Genomic DNA, 20,431 nt, shown 5'->3' on the forward strand with positions numbered 1-20,431 from the left:
GAACCCAATTTCAAATAACATTCTGTAAGCCATATGATCAGAAATTAAAATCACTCTCAATTCTTAATAACACAGAGTACATTATCAGTTACAAGCTATAAAATCTTTGCTGTTATTACTCTAACCAACCAACCACCTTGCAGTCGCCTGTCCACACTTCCCCATGAACTGAAAACTAAATTTAATTTTGGCTTAAGAAAGATGTAAAGATTATAACAATTACTGGGAAAATATCAGAATCATATAATGTATTACAAAATCAATATGATGCTATCCTTTGCTCTGTGTTATTAGTGCGTTTCTAGCCCTGCAAGAAAGTAGATTTGATTAGATATTTTTATAAATGTCCATATAAATATGTACCACATTTAATTAAATGTCTAGGGGACCATTACCAGTAGAAGCAGTTGTCCTAAGAGAAGCATATTTATGTATTAATTAGATGCCTCTAGTTAGTCATTTCTACAAAGAAAGAGGAAGAGGATTACCGCTAAGTATTGGAGCTCTCGTGTTTCTTCCTCTGCAGCTGAAGCATGATATGACAGAACCTACAGGGCGAGAAAAGAAGGAATGCAGGTTATACAAGAGAGGACTACCAAACACAGACCACAATTTCAAGCCTGAGATTCTGCTAAAACTTCCTGCAGAGACAGCTAGACTCCTCAGAACATCATATCTTGTTTGCTGCTTTCTTCAACAGAGAGAAAATCCCAGACTTTGATTCAAATGCTTATTACGGAAACAGAAAGTTATACTCCCTATGTTCAAAGAAAACTGTCACTCTTCCTCTGACATTGTTGATATAACAAACACATTATTTATAAGCCACACGATTAGGTCAAACTTGGCAGAAAATTTTGGGTCACTTTCTTTTAAAAAAAACTGACTTCAGTTATTTTTACTTGTGTACAGAATCAAGATAAAAGACCTCTGCATAAACTGACATTTTAACGTTGATATTTGGAAAGAAAGTAGCCTAGAAGTGGCTCTCAGATGAAGTATGTAACCACTACAGAATTCATAAGGAAAAACTGCAGAGCAGAGATATAATGTCACACAGACTCAAGGATCCTTTTACACTCATATGATTCAAGAACTGAGAAGAGTAGGGCTGGTCTATAAATCTATCCATTAGCAGCTGAGGACACCTAGGCTCAGGGATCCTCATGACTTGGCTGCGAGCTCACACCCAGTGAGAAGACAAGAGGGCCTAGAACCCAGCTTTCAACTCCCAATCTAGTACACTTCCCATCACCCTAGTGAGTTAAGTTGTAAGAAGATGGTAAGGCAGGTTTACTGTCTTCTTATAACTTAACATGAGAATCATTCATTCCCATTTTCAAAAGTGATAACTTTTAAGTAATGGAATAATATTTTAGACATTCTTTTAAGCCAAGGTAGTGATTGCATTTTAAACTATCATATTTTAAAAACACATTTTTAAAACTTCATTTTTGACAGTCAACACAGATTTACTAAAATCCCTCAAAGTTTTAAAATCAGTGATAAAAAGGTATCCCATGTTCAGACTTTAAATGGTGAGCCAAGTAATTCAGCAGCCCAAACTAGTTTCCCTTGAGCTAGTTTTTAAAATTTTAAGCAATTCAAACTCTAAAGCCAAATGGTACATACATCTACTATCTTGTGATTCAGAATGTTAGAATACTATGATACACCTGATGTGTCTTAGTGTTTGAACCATTAATCACTAGGAAACCTCAGGAACCTTGGAGTTGCTGTCTCCTGCTCCTGTGGAATGGACAGGTCATGGCTAAGCTGCCGCTGACACCACAGAGGTGGTCTGTTGAGAAAGGCTAAGGCTATGACCATGAATTCGTCTAATATAAATCAGTGCAATGCAACATGGATAAGTGAATAAAGGAATAACATGACATTCTAAGTTAAAAAAAATTAATTTCATCACACACTGAAGATAAAAATAGCACCTTACTCGTAGGGTTGTATGGATTAATTTTGTTAACACAAGTGAGAACACAGAGTAAGCATTTGATAAAGGTTAGCTATTATTGTTGTTGTTTTACTGTCATTATAATGATGTTTTCCAGGTCAAAGTAATTCCCTGTCATAAGAAAACATGAGGGGTTCATGTCCTTAGCTTTTATCCAATACATCAGAAGAAAAAATGTTTTCAAGGTTAAACCTGTGATTGTACATATGCCTTCCTATAATGAATTGAAATTGAAATGTATATATTAAGTGAAAGCCTAATGACTCATATTTAACTGAAGTAAAACCATAGTGTAAAAATAGAAATAAATCTCAATCAGGAAAATATTCAGAGATTTTGAATAAAATGATATGTGGGATTTGCTTCAAAATAATCAATGGATTAATAGGGAAGAAGAGTGCAGAGAAGTGAGCAAGGGTATGGACGGAATAATAGTAACCACAGGTCAGTAATTACTGAAGACAGCTAATGAACACATGGGGGCTCCTTAAGCTATTCTCTCTACTTTAGCATTATGTTTGAAATTTCCCAAATAGGAAGTTTTTTTAAAAAGAGATAACTTCTAATTGATAGCTGGCTTAGATTCAATTCTTCAGTGCAAAGCCATGGAAACAGTAAAAAAAAAATTTGCTTAAAAATTGTATGTACACATGCACACACACGTACATATATGTACGTGTGCATATATGTAATTTGAAATATATGTATATTTGTTTGTATATATACACACACATACATATGTGGGTGTGTATTTGAAACAGATTTCTACCGGTTTCTAAGCCAAGGTCTCTTATGTAACACTACAGCAAAACTATTAGTGTTATATATTCACATTAGAAAGTAAAGCATACCATCTTGGTTATTGGTAAATCTTGACTTATATATCCTTCTAGCTCTTTAGGTTAGGTATCTGTTTATTAGGGGTTGGAGGAAAAGTTAATGATCCATATCCCAAACATTGATTTCCACTGATCTCTACTAGCTAAGAGTAGGCAAACATTAAAGTATATTTCATACCAGTGTATGAAGGACTAAGTAATGCCCTTTATGAAGTCTATTTCCCTAAGTTGGTCTATGATGTAAGAAATTTCCATGTTACACGAAGTGAACATCTTTAGGCAGTTAGTGAAGTACATCTGGAAAGGGCTGGCCCACTTGGGTAGGCTTGTCCTGCTTGGGAGGGAGTCTGCCTGAGGTCAGTGCCCCAAGCCAGTGGTTCACATTCACAGTCACCTGGGGGAGCTCTGTAATAATGCAGATTCCCAGCCTCTACCCAAGACTTATTGAATCAGAATTTTCAGAAGTGGGATCCACAAATCTGTAATTTGAAAGACTTTCACTTTTCCTCATTTCTGATTCTGAGTGCTTAGGATTTCTGTTTCTGTTTTTTAAAATGTGTGAATACAACTGCTCACAAGGAGAGATGGGGAGGCTCAGGCAATGGGGAAGGGACAGACGGCGTGCAGTGGCAGTAGACATCTGTGTGAATGGATTATTAAGGTCAAGGACTGCCTCTGGCCGAAAAAGCAGAGGAATGAAGGGACCAACGGCTGGAGCTTTGGTTTGGTCATAAGGCCCCTGACAAGTTTCTAAAATATTCTGGGTCTCAGTTTCCTCAGCTGTTTAAATGAGAGAAGGATCTGATCATCTAAAGCACATGACTGTCGTAAGGATACAGTGATATAACAGACACCAAGAGCTGTTACAGGGAGAGGTGTAAGTTGAGAGTTTGGCCATAGAGACTGAGAAGTCCTGTAAGTGTCAGCCCACCTCTAATGTGACCATCTGCTTGGCCATAGCTCTCTCCACTGCTTCGTACATCTGTGTGTTCTGGATCCCCAAGCCACAAAAGATGACAAAAGCTTCCAGAAACTGTTCATCATTTCGGTTGAAAGGCTTAATTTTGCCAGTGGTCTCCTCCATCTTATTAACAAGTTGGCAAACCCCTGTAAGAATCCAAGAAATCAAGCAAATGTTACTATTCATCATCGCAGCTCTCACTGACTTTAAGACCCCCCCCCCACCAAGACTGTCTTACACTTTTCTCTTAGGAATGCTTGGTATCTCCAAATAAGTAAATGAATCCTCACAAATATAAGCTAGAAAAGTCATCTGAATCAATTTACATGAGAACTTGTTTCACATAGCCCTAAATGTATGTTGTCTGTGTTCAAAAAATCCTAGAGTACTATTTTCTTCCAGACTCGGTCGCGAATTTCAGATCAGCTGAGTCCCCAAAGACAATTTGTCCTTTGGAGACTGATTGGATTTTTGTACATTTGCCAAGAGAGCAATTTTGATGCACATCAGAATTTTGGGTCACACAGACTGCCTTTCCTTACTGAGAAACCAGAAGTTAAACAGCACAATTACATACAAAATGGAATGGATGAAACAGACAATTTACATAGACAGTCTAAAGTTTCAAATATGCACCTCTGCATCCAGGAGAATCATATTTCCAATCATTTTTGATACTACAAATAAATGCACATAGAAATGTCTATTTAGTTAGAAATAAAAGCAGAACTAATCTTTGGAGACAATCGTAACCTAACCTCCCAAATCCTGGCCTTTCTTAGAAAGTCAAACACGTAGTCGATATGAATGGAAGATTACATCAAATCTTTATTGAACTAGTTGTTCTATGGGACTCTGAGCCTAGTGGTCTCTGTGAGGAGTTTGATGACCTCCTACCTCTGGGTAACACACTGTTGTTGAAGTCCTCATCTCTTCTGTCTCTGCATATGTAATACAGACTTCCGTCACGTGCATGTAGGTACAGTGCTTTAACACACACATGAACTCTAGTCTGTACAGTTTATACTGGGAGAAAGGTGTGCCCACGCCCATTTTACAGATGAAGAAACTGAGTCTCAGGAAGGTTAAGTCATATGCTCCAGGTCACTTAGCTAGTATGCTTATGTCTAAAATTGAAACCCCAGCTCAGCCTGGCCCCAAAGGCTAGTTTATTACCACACTGCTGCTCTGTGCCTTTTCACCCCCGTCAGGTCATTGCTAGCAGTTCCCTGGCTGCATTTTGCTTGCCCACACCTTTGCCTATGCTTTTCCGCTGGCCTATACTGCTCCCCACTGCTCTCTTTCCTGTTGTCCAATAGATCCCTACATGCCCTTCACAGCGAGCTCCCACAGGCCTCCCACTTCCCGGGTGAGGCAGGCACTTCTCCTTTCTATCTCCTTAACTTTATCATTTGGAGTATCGCGGGGGATTTTATTTCTGTCTTTCTTTCTGGACGTACATATCTTGGGCTTAGAGATTTTATTTTTTCAGTTCCACTTCCTCAGCCAGCAATGCCTGGCATATAGCAGGACTCAAAAAATGTTTACTGAGTTAATGAAAGAATGAAGGATTGCGTCTCTGACCCAAACCACTTTCCCATGAAGACTATATTCTGTTATCTCTTATTTTTCCTGGAGCACAAAAGGATTTTATAGCGTCCGTGATGATGCATGGTTGCACGTGAAATCCCTTTATTACCACTGGTGTGTACTTTATCTTTAACCCTACAAATTATCTGTATTCTCATGTTGCTCTTTTTTGTTTGTGGGAGTTTTTCTACTTTAGACAGTAAAGGCATCCTTATCTATCTGTATTAGTACGGCAGAGATTACTTCTCTAACACATTCCATTATCAAGAAAAATTTTAAACAATTTTAACGTGTAAGCTTCTTAGGCTCTGTTTCCTGGGCATCCCAGGCTAAGACAAAAGCTATCCTCTCTAGTAAATGAAATACAACTGGTGTGCACTTTATCTTTAACCCTACAAATTATCTGTATTCTCATGTTGCTCTTTTTTGTTTGTGGGAGTTTTTCTACTTTAGACAGTAAAGGCATCCTTATCTATCTGTATTAGTACAGCAGAGATTACTTCTCTAACACATTCCATTATCAAGAAAAATTTTAAACAAGACATAATGAATCTGGACACTGCAAGTAAAAACTGTGAGTAAATATGGCAACCGGTATTCATTATCTTAAAAGACCATGTCCCATGTACGGTAAAAACGCCTGGGTTATATCCTCCAACCTTTGTGAATCCCCAAATTATAAATATGGAACTGTTTCTATAGGCTTCTGGCTATCTCCCAAATCACATTTTCTTGAGGGTCACGCATTCTGTGCCTTATCCTCACATCACAATGTGACTGCCTTTCAATTTTTACTAAAGTTTTCTCCTAGTTGATGGCCATTTTTCATAACCAAGATTTTTCTTTTTATCACTGCATAAGATTGATTGCATGTATGGGAAGGAAAAGACAACCCGGAGGGGTTGAGACGTGGCCATCAGGCAGTCTGCTGGGCCTGGGACCGAGGTAAGGAACTCTTTCCTGGACAGTGGTTCAAATCTGGGCCTCAGCCAACAGTCATTGAATGAATATATTAAGCGGTATTAACTAATACCTCAGGAATTGAAAGTTACTAAAATGGCATGTTAAGTGTCCAAGTAGGAAGAGTTGGCTGTAACAACCACAGCTCAGGGCAGAACAGCTAAAGTGTGTCTGTGTCACAATCCACCTCTATAGATACACACGCAGACACAGAGTTACGCTCAGGGCGAGAAAATGGGTAAAGACAAATTATCCCTTTAGGAATATAATTTAATCCTTCTTTGAAAGCAGTCACATTTATACAGCATTCAAGACAATCCTGTTGATCTCTTTACACCCTTCATAAAATTTAATTCTATCAAACAAAAATACCCAAGTCGGAAAAAAAAAAAAATAGCTATGAAGAAGAAAAGGTTCATAACAAACAAATAGGGTTCTTTGAGAAAATGTAAAGCTTGGGCCCGTTTACAGATGGTTTTCACAGCTTATTCATTAAAGATCTGGAAGAGTGGATGAAGAATACAATAATGAAATTTAAAACTGGTCATTTGAAATGCCTCATCTACTAGTAAGCCATATAAAATCAGAATCACTTATATATAAAAACAAAGTAGTTATTGCAGAACCAAAAACAAAACAAAATCACTCAACAAAAACCAATAACTGTATACAAAAATAAAATAAAACATTCAAAAATATATTAGGAGAAAACCAAGAAGCAGTACAGTTAGATAGCAAACTATCAGTGTTAATATTAGAGTTCACAAAGTACTCGTCTAGACATTATTTCACACGGTCATCACAGCAGCTCTGAGAGCTAGATGGCACTGAAGGCATCTCTGGAAATTATGCTGAAGGGACTAGACAGTTTCTAAACACACACTTATGTTTCCTTTTCTATAATTCCAGGGATCAGATGTTGTTACCAACCACAGTTTTCCTTTTGGCCTCTTGGCAGAGCAGGGGGTCAATTCTTACATCCTGCTTGTGGTCTCCTGTCCTCTCTCCTGCACAACATGGGCTCCAAAATTAGCATCCTGTCTTGTTAATGTGTAAGACTTACCCTTCTACCCTTGTCACCTACCTTGCAAATAATTTTTTCGCACTTGTTATTTGTCAATTATCTTAACTTAGGGAGTTTTTTGGTTGTAGAAAAGATTTCATTTCTCAAGTAACTAAAACAGTTATCTTTTAAGTTTTCAACTACAGTGTCTTGCTTTTAAAAGAAGCCTCCCCATCTTAAAATTACATACAAACCTATATTTTCCTCTGGCACTTTTACAGATTCATTCCATCACGTTTAATCTTTTAATTTTTTCCCTAAATTGCTACTGGATTCTTGCAAAACATAAACAGTTATCCATTCTTTAGTAATTTGAATTGTCACCTTAAATAATAAATTCATACTTATTTCAACTATGTACTTTTTTCACGTTTAAATGTTATGAAATCAGTATGCATCCTCATCAATTGCTTGTCATTATGTAATTGAAATCACTTTTCTCTTTCTTAAAGATATATAAAATGGTGTCTTTCAACCAATGGCTCCTTAGAAACAATGAAATATACTCTATTATACACAATAACACAACTGTTATATCAGACGTGAGTCTGCATTTAGACTTTCTACCGTGTTCCATCAATCTTGCCATCTCTTCTAGCACACATGTAATACTTTTAATAATGTTACTTATACAGCATTATTTTAATTTCTGACAAGGCAATTGTCTATCCATCAACTCTGATTATTTATTTTTATGCTATTCTTCCAGATGAATTTTATATATGTTGGTCAAGAACTCCTCTACCCCCTGAAAAAAATATCTTATGAGGACATGTATTAAAATTGATCTAAATCTGATCTGCAAAAAGTTAACATCTTAAATAATAGATTCTTATTGTCAGGAAGTGTTATATCAGTTCACTTACTTAAAGATAACTTAAAGACTTTCAAGTTATCTAGTAGACTTTTATAGTTTTCCTCATATAGATGTTCCTATTTCTGACCAAGTTTACTCCTTGTTACTATTGTAAACAGGATGATTTTTCCATTATTATTTTCTAACAAATTTGTCTTGGCTTGTAAAAAGTTATTTTCTTTTAATAATTTGATAGCCAGGAACTTCCGCAAGTCTCTTTTTAGATAGGTACTTTCAGCTGATTCTTTTAGGTTTTTTCATTCAACAATCATATCATTTTGTAAGTTATTTTGCCTTTGCGTTTTCCATGCCTCACCTTATTTCATCCTTTCCTGTCCTCTGATTGCTTTGGTAACAATTTACTTTGGGCAAGAGTTGTTTTGTTTTGTTTTGTTAGTGACTTTAAAAATATAACTTTCTCAACTACTTCCATGAAAAAAAAAATTAACATCTTTATTGGAGTATAATTGCTTTACAATGTTGTGTTAGTTTCTGCTGTATAACAAAGTGAATCAGCTATATGTATACATATATCCCCATATCCCCTCCCTCTTGCGTCTCCCTCCCACTCTCCCTATCCCACCCCTCTAGGTGGTCACAAAGCACCGAGCTGACCTCCCTGTGCTATGCGGCTGCTTCCTACTAGCTATCTATTTTATATTTGGTAGTGTACATGTCAATGCTACTCTCTCACTTCGTCCCAGCTTACACTTCCCCCCTCCCCATGTCCTCAAGTCCATTCTCTACACCTGCATCTTTATTCCTGTCCTGCCCCTAAGTTCGTCAGAACCATTTTTTTTTTTTTTTAGATTCCATATATATGTGTTAGCATACGGTATTCGTTTTTCTCTTTCTGACTTACTTCACTCTGTATGACAGATTCTAGGTCCATCCACCTCACTTCGTTTCTTTTTATGGCTGAGTAATATTCCATTGTGTATATGTGCCACATATTCTTTATCCATTCATCTGTTGATGGATACTTAGGTTGTTTCCATGACCTGGCTATTGTAACTATTGCTGCAATGAACATTGGGGTGCATGTGTCTTTTTGAATTATGGTTTTCTCTGGGTATATGCCCAGGAGTGGGATTGCTGGGTCATACGGTAGTTCTATTTTTCGGTTTTTAAGGAACCTCCATACCGTTCTCCATAGTGGCTGTATCGATTTACATTCCCACCAACAGTGCAAGAGGGTTCCCTTTTCCCCACACCCTCTTCTATGAAAAATTTTAAACTCTCCTTCTGTTAGTATTGGTTATTACCAATTTTTATAGAATTTCTCCATTTCATCAAAACATATTATTTTTTTGGTACATTGTATTATCTAACATCTTTTAAAGTTTCTTCTGTATCTGTAATTACATTTCCTTTCTCATTCCTATTTGTGTTTCTTTTATTTCCCTCATTATCTGTGTTTATTATTATTGTGTTTGCCCATTATCTCGTTTTACTGTCCCCTCTCATTTCATAAATTTATCTTTTCAATTTCTTTGCTCACTTTCTTCCTATTTATTTGTTTACTTTGGGGGCAGCACAGAGGGTGAGAAAGAGAAAGGTGCTGTCTTTCTAATTTCTTCAGTTGAACACTTAGTTCAAATAACTTCATTATGTCCTAATTAATAATGGCAAAATATTTAAAGCTATATAACTCCTATATATATAGCTTTGACCTTGTACCTTGAGTTTTTATGTTAAATTGATACAACCACTAATTTTCTAAAATGCTATACTTTCATTTTGACTTTTGATTTCTTCTTTGTCATTTGGAAGAATGTTTTTCAGTTTCTAAGTGAGCTTTTTCCTTCCAATTTATCCTTTTATTACACATTTCTAGTTTTAATGCACTGTGATCCATGACAGTGGTTGTCAATTCTACTTTTCAGAAATGACTAAGTTTGTGTTGCATGTGTGTGTATCACTAATATTTGTAAATTTCTGATGAATATTTTGATAGGAATTTGTGTTTTTAAATTATGAAATATAAAAGTAAATATTTATATGCCAGTTAAATCCATTTCATTTTCTGTATTAATCAATTCTAATGTTTCCTTATATTTTCCTGTACTTTAACATTCTATGAAAAGGGTACTAAAGACTCTCACTATGATCACCATTTTGTCCATTTCTCCTTGTATTTTTAATAGCTTTGGGTTTTGTATGTCAATGATGTTATTTACTTTATAGAAGCATTTATGACAATTACACTTTCCTCTGTGAATTTAACTTAATCAATGCAAAGTGATTCTGTATATTATATGTTTTTACCTTAAAATTTACATCGTCTGATATTGATATCTCTACTCAAATTTTTCCCATTCTGTGTAAAATGTATTCTTACAAATAGTATATTCTTCCTATCGTCTAGAAATTCCTCAATGTTTCTGGTCCAATAAAGGTAAGCGTCTCTGTTTTCCAGGGCTACTATGAGGTTTCTCTTATTTTTCTATTTCTTCAATCAATTCTTGAAACTATAATCCTTATATTTATTTTTATTTTATAGATTTTCACTTTTATAATTTCAAGCTATAATCTCCTAGTTTTATTTTTTTCTCATTTTCTTCCCATTATTACTGCCCCTACAGCCTTATTTCCTGGCACTTCTTATCACTAATCATAATTAACAATTCTTTAATTGGGAAAAACTGTATACTTGAAGCAATATAAGCAGTATGTACCATGGACGACACTGCACAGTGTAATATTTGCATTAGGAAAATCCCAGCAAATATTTTTAAAAACAAATGAATAGTTAGTGATATTGCCAAATGATATAATTTAATATGAAAAATAAAATTAAGAAGTCAAATTTAAACTTACATAATTTTACAATATTTACTTATGCCTTGGGATCATACTGCAACACATAGATGAGCAGAGCGTTAGGACGGAAATCAGTTTAGAAAATATATTCAGTAAGAAATACATATTCCCCTCTCATACTTCACTGTCAAACAACGTGTGGTATAACACTATGATTTTTATTACTTTTTCACTAAAAAAAAAAAAAAAGATGAAAATGTAAGCTATTTAAAGTGGAGATGTTCTCAACAATATTTTTTGGATGGGAATGGAACTAATTTCTTCAAAATATGCCCTGAAATTGACATGGAAAATTTAGTCTAATAAATAGGGGATATAATTGGTTAAAATAAGTGAATTTGAATGAGGAAGTATTTTCTTAATAGTGTTGAAAACAAAGTGGTGGAAACACTCTGTGTTAGCCAGAGCACTGAGAAAACATTTGATATGAAAAAATACCTCAGGGAATACATGTGGTGATACAACAGGCCCCATACTGGTCTAACGTCTATAATTTCATCTAATTGTCAGTAATGGGAAAAAAAAGGAAGGGAAAGAAGATTACCAAGAACACATGGGCCCGTCTGTCTTTCTGCATGGAAACTCTGTGGGGATTCTGTATTAGAATTACATACTAGCAGAATCTGGTCTGTGTGACATGTAAGAAAAATGATCTATGGCCATGATATTTTCCATGCTGCATCTGTGAGTACAAAGTATAGTTGAGAATTCAAATTCTCTGTTTTGTCACACTTATAAAGACAGCAAGGAACACTGGAAATATTCCCTCTTGAAATTAACCTGAAAATGCCCCCCCAGAAACCCCACCAGGGAAATCATTTTTTCTTTCTTTCTTTTTATTGGCAGGGAATTTTTCCTTTCCAAAGACAACATTTACTTACTTTTGAGTCTGTTATCAAGCAGGGTGACACAAAATGTATGCCAAGAGAAGTCTGATTATTTCAACTGGTATTTTTTTCTTTGTTCACTTGTCTGAAACAGTGACAGGAACACAGAATGTGGATTCTGAAGGGATCTGAAAGGTTAGTTAGTTGAATAATGTGGCCATAACCTTTTTATTTTTTAAAATAAATTTATTTATTTATGGCTGTGATGGCTCTTGCTGCGCACGGGCTTTCTCTAACTGCGGCAAGCGGGGGCTATTCTCCCTTGAGGTACGCGGGCTTCTCACTGTGGTGGCTTCTCGTGTTGTGGAGCATGGGCCCTAGGCGTGTGGGCTTCAGTAGTTGTGGCACAGGGGCTCAGCAGTTGTGGCTCGCGGGGTCTAGAGTGCAGGCTCAGTAGTTGTGACGCACAGGCTCAGTAGCTGTGACGCACAGGCTCAGTAGCTCTGCAGCATGTGGGATCTTCCCGAACCAGGGCTCGAAGCCCATAACCTTTTTTTTTTTTTTTTTTTTGTGGTACGCGGGCCTCTCACTGTTGTGGCCTCTCCCGTTGCGGAGCACAGGCTCCGGACGCGCAGGCCCAGCGGCCATGGCTCACGGGCCCAGCCGCTCTGCGGCACGTGGGATCCCCCCGGACCGGGGCACGAACCCGCGTCCCCCGCACTGGCAGGCGGACTCTCAACCACTGCGCCACCAGAGAAGCACCCATAACCTTTTAAATGCTTAAAGGGAGAGTGGAGCCAGCCGGATGTTGTGAGCCCTATTCCCATCCAGGGACCTTTGCACTCCCCCCAAATCCTCTTACTTATCACATGTGTAAAGTGATGAAAAAGCCTGATGTATAACTTCCTTCGGCCACTCCCCATTCCCAGTTATTCCAAAGAGATGCTGCTGAGAAAAAGCGATGATGTGCCTTGATGTGGCAAGTTGCCACTCTGTCCTCCTTCTTATCAGAACTTATTAGTAAATGATGCATCGCTTCTGGAATCCATTTCACATTTTCAAAGGTCAAAGGCAGCTTGTGGTAAGCTCTATATTTATATCAAAAAGCATTTTAAAGAAGTATAACATGGGAGATTGGGATTGACATAAATACACTAATATGTATAAAATAGATAACTAGTAAGAACCTGCTGTAAAAAAATAAAATAAAATTCAAAAAAAATGTTAAAAAAAGGAAGCATAACATATATAATGTAGTTTTCACCTACCTAACTCCTAGAATATAAAATTTTATATCCTAAACATTTATGTAGTTTCATATTGTAGGGCACCCTTGTCAGTTTTCTTCTGTTGTTTATGTTAGAGATCTGATCGGTGATAATCTTGAAAAGAGAGCTGACATACGGATTCACTAAGCTCTACTTTTTTCTCTGAGAGCTGAGAAGCGTGCAGGTGATGAACAGCCTTCAGGGAATCGCCAGGCTGGCTTCCAAGAGGCTTTATGAGGCAATGCACTGGAGTCAGCAAGCCCAGCCCTGAAGGGTTACAAACTAGCTTACCATACTGAGGACAGATCCCACTCTCTGGGGTAGAGAACAGTACCTAAGTTCACAAGACTGATTTATAAAACCAGAATAGTATCAATGTCCAACAAGAAGTAGATCTGTCCCAGGAACCCGAGTACGCGCACCAGCAACTCAGCCCATTGCCTCAAGCCCAGTTCACCGATTTACAATAAGAAACAACTGGCAAAGCGAGCAATGTATTCGAGAGGATATGAAGAATGCATTCTCTTCCTATGAGTTAACATATCTTGGAAAGAAAATAATCAGAACAAGGGAAGTCAGACTGGTGGGTTATTTAATGGCATAAGCCCGTGTATCCATCTCACAGTGAGGACGCATGCCAGCAGACGGACTGGAATCACCGAGCAGTACCAGCTACAACCTGCTGCATCCATCGCCACGCAAGTGCTGGCCTTGCCAAGTGGTCAGCATACCCTATACACTGCTACAACCTTCTTCATCCATCTCCATGTGAGAGGCAAAGGTTCCCTGACTACTGCACACAACTGGAGAGGCACTTTCAATATTTGTCCTTTTTTCCTCCCATTTTCATGAACGATTCCCCCCCCACCCCCGCACCTTTCTGACCAACACTCTTCTTTAATAAAATTACAGTCAAATCTTACAACCTGGAAACTCATCAGAATTTTTAAGGTAAATTTATATAGCTAAGCCTTGCTCCGTTAGGGTTTTTATTTAAAAGTTTAGCCTCTGTTCCAAGTTCTTGGGAGAATATTTAACAGTTCAGACTGTTTTCACAGTGTCAATCATGCACGATTGGCATATAAAACCTCACATTTTCTGTTCTACGTTTAATATAACCTGCAATGCCAAGAAATAAATATGTCGATAATAGGAAACATCATCTCATTTTTCTGAGAATGCCTCCTTCCATCATTCCTACAGTAGACATATTTTACTAACCTTCATGTAAGAATGTAAACTCCCTGAGGCAGGGGTTTTTGCTTGTTCACTGACTTATCCCAAGTGCCTAAAGCAGCGGAGTGTTCAATGAATACAACCTACAATCTAAACCATGTATTCAAAAAAGAAAAACCAGAAACCCAGAAGTAAGGCCCTAAAACAATATACATCATCGACTTGATCTCTCTGTTTGCTAACTTTCAACATGTCATTCTTAAACCAAACTTCTATTGAAACAGGATTACAATTACCAAAATACATCATAGTTAATAAGATATTTAAGAAATGTCTGTTGACATTTATCAATATAAAATTATTTCAAAATTCTTTTATCATTCCAATTTTTATCTTTTTTCAAACATTTTAGTCTTTAAATTTACACTTGAAAGAAGTTTCTGAGAATACATGTTTTTCTTTAATAAGTGCAGAGTAGAGGTCAACAAAAAGGCTTTACCTATCACTTTATTCTTCTTTCCATTTTTTATAGGCGTACAAAGCAAACTTCTAATGCACTGCTGTTTTACATTTCCTGTGTTTTCATTCTAAACAAAAACAAAAACAAGACAGCTAAATATTATGAGAAGACTGTTTGTCCATTAGATGCTATAGAAACTATATTGGACCTCGGAAGCCACTAATATATTCATCTTTTATTAGCTGGAGATAACATCAGAGTGCAGAAAATGTACAAATTATAATGAAGTTCACATAAATGTACTATAAAGCAATTAGTCTTTACATTATTAAAAATACTAAATATCCTATTTTCTTTAAAATTTTTTTTCCATATTTTCCATTTTATTTACCTGTATTTCTTTTATTTTCCATTTTAAACTCTCCAAGCAGCTTACAGTAATAGTAAGCAAAGTATTTATTCAGTTTCTACTATCCCTGTGTAGTGGATGTCTGAAATAACTTAACAAGAGGGGCAGAAGTCAAAAGCATTACACCACCTAGGATTCTACATGTTACAAATTTGTCCTTGTTTAGTTTTCCCACTGTTATCTATTGCCCATATCGCTAACGTTCTAAAAAGGTCTCCTAGGTAGGCAAATAACAAAGTCAAGGCAGCTGCCTCAAACTGCAATGCTTTTCTGAAGTTAGATGAGAAAAAATACTAGAATTCAAAGTTTTCAGTGTCTGAGAAACTGACCCTTGTAGCTTTGCTCTCGAGGAAAACAGATACTCAGTTTTCCACAGAGCTGTTCACTGCGGTAGATTACCAATTATAGGCATTTAAGCCATATGAAACTTAACCGTCGAGGGTAAACTCAGGAACTCCAGCCATACTATCTAAAGAATGTCATTAAGTAGGTAATAGTTAAATTACCTCAAAATTAGTTTATGATAGTTCATTAATACATGTTTAAAAAACTAATAAAAGTACAGAGAAAAATACTCAAGTACACCTGATAACCTCTCAACAGATATTATAAGCTGTTTTATTCTCTTTCCTCAGATCACGGAAAGCACAGATCACTCCCAAAGAGCCAATTCTAGGGCCAGTCCTTCAGTTACGAGTAACTAGTTTGGGACTTCCCTGGTGGCGCAGTGGTTAAGAGTCCACCTGCCAATACAGGGGACACGGGTTCGAGCCCTGGCCCGGGAGGATACCACATGCCTCGGAGCAACTAAGCCCGTGCGCCACAACTACTGAGCCTGTGCTCTAGAGCCTGTGAGCCACAACTACTGAGCCCACATGCTGCAACTACTGAAGCCCACGTGCCTAGAGCCCGTGCTCTGCAACAAGAAAAGCCACAACAATGAGAAGCCCACACACCGCAACGAGGAATAGCCCCTGCTCACTGCAACTAGAGAAAGCTCACACAAAGCAATGAAGACCCAATGCAGCCAAAAATCAATAAATAAATAAATTTTAAAAATTAAAAAAAAAAAGAGTAACTAGGGCTTCCCTGGTGGCGCAGTGGTTGGGAGTCCGCCTGCCGGTGCAGGGGACGCGGGTTCGTGCCCCCGTCTGGGAAGATCCCACATGCCGCGGAGCAGCTGGGCCCGTGAGCCATGGCTGCTGAGCCTGCGCGTCCGGAGCCTGTGCTCCACAACGGGAGAGGCCACAACAGTGAGAGGCCCGTGTACCACATAAAAAAAAAAAAAAAAAAAAAAAAAAAAGAGTAACTAGTTTAAGTGCAGATCTGATAGGAAAACAGCCTTCAAGCTCCAAGTCTAAAATTGGGTTACTTACTGTCCAGGGAAATCTTTTATCTTTACTGACATCTGGGATATTAAGTGGTTCCATAGTATTTTTGACATACTGAGCATACATGTAATTGATTCTGTTCGCATCACGTTCCCTGTGGAGATAACAGAGATGAGTTCTTTCCGTGCAGTGAAAAAACGCAGGCAAAACAGAGTCAAATAGATGATTATAAGGGAAACATACCAGTCTTAAATTATAGAGCAAAGTGTATATCTTAGTTGGAAAATGCAGCTTTAAACATATTTGATGATTTACAACTTTGGTAGTTACTATAACTGAAATGCTTTGAAAAAACAAAGACCCACAATTTTTCAGCTATCTAAAACAAGTTTAAAATGTCATTAAGTAATCTTATTACCACTGTTAATGGGCATGTCGATTTTTGTGCTGTTTAAAATCCATATGAATTTTCCCTATGTCTTATTTTCTCATCAGATTATAGAATGACTAAAGTCTAGTGTCTGTTTTTACTTCCTCAGTTATTTATTTAGTCTATACATTCCAATAAAACAATCTTTTACACATTTCAGACCAAGGGAAAAATCGAGCAGGCCTAGAATAATTTTATTAAGCTCTTCTCTCTTCTTTTTTCTGCTTTAAATTGAAAAAAAAATTTTTGAACTTACAACATTTTCCCAGTTTCTTGCTTAATAGGTTGATCATAAAAGGTTAACCTGATGTCACAGGGTTCACAAGTGCAGTGCCAGTAATGGAGTTGGGAAAACAGAACAGAACGCATCTTTTCATCAGGAAACTTCCTATGTTCCTTGGTGATGGGGATGAATTCCGCAAAGAGGGTCAAGTTATAGAAATTTACCCCAGCTATAAGTATGTGCCTGTATTAACTGTAAGATCACTAACTGAAGAAAATAGGAAAGTCTAATAGTGGGAGGCATTTCAAAATAAAATATGTGCCTCAGGAAAAATGTCCACTTGGTCTGAGTTCTCCAAGTGCTAATCTTTTCCTGTCTTCCATCCTTCTCACTCAGCCTGCCAAACTGCTTCTAGGACAGTGGTTTCAAATGATGTTCTCAATCACCGTGATTCCACAAAGATTCCTGAAGCCGTGGCCTCATTCCTAGCCAAGATAATTGAGTCTTTCTTTTCTTTGCTGTACATTTTAGGTTAATAGTAATTTGGTCAAATCAGGTACTGACCGTATGTCCAGTATTATATACAAGTGATAAAGAATGAAAGGGAAATGATAATAGTAACACAGGAATACATGAACTTCAGACTTAACATTTTCTGAGCCTAGATTGATAATGTGGGAAGGCATGCAAAATGTCAGACACATCAGACCTAGGACATTCCTGGGTTTCTATTTCATACATATTATTCGGGTAGAATCCCAAGAAAAGGTTATAAGTGTAGGATGTAGGTTAACAAAACTATTTTAAAACCACAAATATTTCATGGACAGCAAAAGTCTCACGAAAAGAGAACAAGAAACTGCAGTAAAGATAAGAAAAATGAAAAGGTAGTTAAAGAGAGAAAGAAATACACTGGAGAGGGTATCTTTGTCCAAACCTCTTTTAAAATGATGATGATGACGACTTTTATTGTTCTTATCATCATCGTTATGTCAACAGTGGGAGACAGATGAAACCCAAATAGTTAAGCAACTTGCCAGAGGTCATAAATTCATATGTATAGGCATTGATACAGAGAAGCAGGAGTATTAAAATTACTTTTAAATCAACAGAAACCTAACTCTTTTTTCAATTCCCTGAAAATTTTAAGTTTTCCTGATGGTTACTTTAGTGAAAAATTAGTATGAGATTTGTTAAGGTTATGTGATCGCATCTTATTTCTTACTCTGTAAAAAGTGCTAATAAATTCTTACTTCCTCCCCTCAATAACAAAAGACTGAGCACTTCGTCCATGAGAGGCACCCTTAGCATCACGGGGAGACAAACTTCTAGAGGTCAGTAGCTGTCATAAGGCGCTTGTAATCTCGTAGAGGACTGTGTCAGAGAATGAATAATAATACAGTGTCTAGTTGCATGTCCTCTTTGAGCAGAGTCTAGTGCAGAAGCCCCCAGCTGTCCCTAGCTCTTCTCCCTTTCTCTTTATCTAGACACACGGCCGCTGAGGACAAAGACTACATTTATCAGCCGCCCTAGTGGCTTGGGATCATCATGGGACATGTAAGGTCTAGGCAACAGGAAATGTGACTGCTTCTAGAAAGCTTACCTAAAAGGCAGCTGATGTATGCTCTCTGCCCCTTCTTTCCCTGCCCCCCATCCTACCATTTGAAACGTGGATATGAAGGCTGGAGCTGCATCCTGGACCCTGGAAGGGAAGGGCCACTCCCTAGAGATGCAGAGTAGAAAGCTTGCAGGTACCTGGGTCCCTGAGGCCTTTGTAGAACAGAGCAGCAACACAGAGCCTGAGCTGCCTGCCTCTGGGTCTTTACAGGAGAGAGTAATAATATTGCATTCTTATTTAAGCTATTTTTACTTTGGGTTTTTATGATTCACACTCAAACCTAATCCTGACTAATACAATTGGTAACAATGAAAGCACCACATGTGGAGAAGATGGACAGATAACCCCTTGGTGGAGTGGGTTGGAGAAGACGGGGTATTAGGGAAATGCGCAAAAGGCTGGTAAGATTTAAGGATGCACAGAAAGACGTCAAGAATGAAAAGGAGGGTGAAAAACAGTATAAAAACATTGCTGAAATGGAAGAGTTCTAGGTATATTTGGGAAACATTAAACAGCTACAGATTGTTAGGAATAAAGTGATGGTTTCAGGCTGAAGATGTTAGGACAGGTAGTGGATGATTTTGAAAGTGCAATGCAAAGGGATAGGATCTTCCTTTAAATAACAGGAATATTCTGGTAGTCTTGCAAATGTGCCTCTCAGACCTACAACTGCAGGAGACCTAAATGACCAGTGTCTCTAGTCACTGTGCTCTGAAACCCCGGACTGTGTTTGTACTGCAGACACACTTCCCAGGGCTGCTCCTGGAAAAAGATGGAGCACACACAGCAGGGGCACTAAGGTAGCCCAGGCTTGGGAGACCCAGGATGCTTCTGACAGGAGGCTTTGGCTATAGAACTCCCCAACAGCCTGGCCAAACTTTCCTTAGAACTGCTCGGCTGCCTAAGATACTTCCACACAATGCTCTTTCCTTCTTTACCCTCTCTTTCACTCTGGGTCAGACTTGTGTGGGGAGCTCACGGCTCTCTCATCCCCTCCCAGCTCCCTCCCCCTTTACTCTCACATGGGGTTCCCCTAATAAATGTCTTACACATTTAATCTAGTCTTGGCATCTGCTTCTTGGAAGGCCTGGGCTAACTCAGACCTCTAAGGTTTTTTGCACAGTGGATATCGAGGGAGGTGTACGTGAGTACATCCTTGGGAAGACAGTCAGGGACACGAAGCTTGGAAACACTGAGAAACTTCTGTGCTTTTAGATGTAAATGGGAATCACTTCAGGTTATGTGAACCAAAGACAGAAAAAACACATCAAAGAGACACAGAAATACTAACACTTACTGACTACTTACTATGTGCTGGAAATTTTCTGAAGCATTTTATGTGCATTAACTCATTTGGTCCTTTCTACAATCCTGCCATCAGTATCTCCATTTTACAGATGAAGAAACTGAGGCTTTGAGAGGTTAAATAATTCACACAAAGCACTACAGCTAGTAAGTGGTGGAACTTAAGTTTAAATACAATCAGTCTGATTTCAGAGTCTATACTCTTACACTCTGTATCTACGAGTTTTTAAAGTAGTAAAAACCTTTCTACTATTTTAAAAATAGTAGGTGTTACTGTATTTAACTATAATTGTTTTCCAATATAGTTATAACTAATAAGTATT

The 20,431-nt window shown here is 37.7% G+C and overlaps 1 protein-coding gene across 1 annotated transcript in view; it reads right to left on the bottom strand.

Annotated features, from left to right (window-relative positions):
- Positions 1-20,431, bottom strand: part of PDE5A (phosphodiesterase 5A) — a 135,340-nt gene that overhangs the window by 44,196 nt on the left and 70,713 nt on the right. Inside the window, exons 8-11 of the mRNA XM_065877153.1 lie at positions 16,578-16,686; positions 14,832-14,919; positions 3,740-3,915; positions 489-548 (exon numbers count right to left, since the gene is read on the bottom strand). Coding sequence (XP_065733225.1) covers positions 489-548; positions 3,740-3,915; positions 14,832-14,919; positions 16,578-16,686 — 433 coding nt within the window. The remainder of the gene's footprint in view (positions 1-488; positions 549-3,739; positions 3,916-14,831; positions 14,920-16,577; positions 16,687-20,431) is intronic.

The sequence above is a fragment of the Phocoena phocoena genome, chromosome 5 (genome assembly GCF_963924675.1).
Source record: "Phocoena phocoena chromosome 5, mPhoPho1.1, whole genome shotgun sequence".
NCBI classification, from domain to species: Eukaryota; Metazoa; Chordata; class Mammalia; order Artiodactyla; family Phocoenidae; genus Phocoena; species Phocoena phocoena.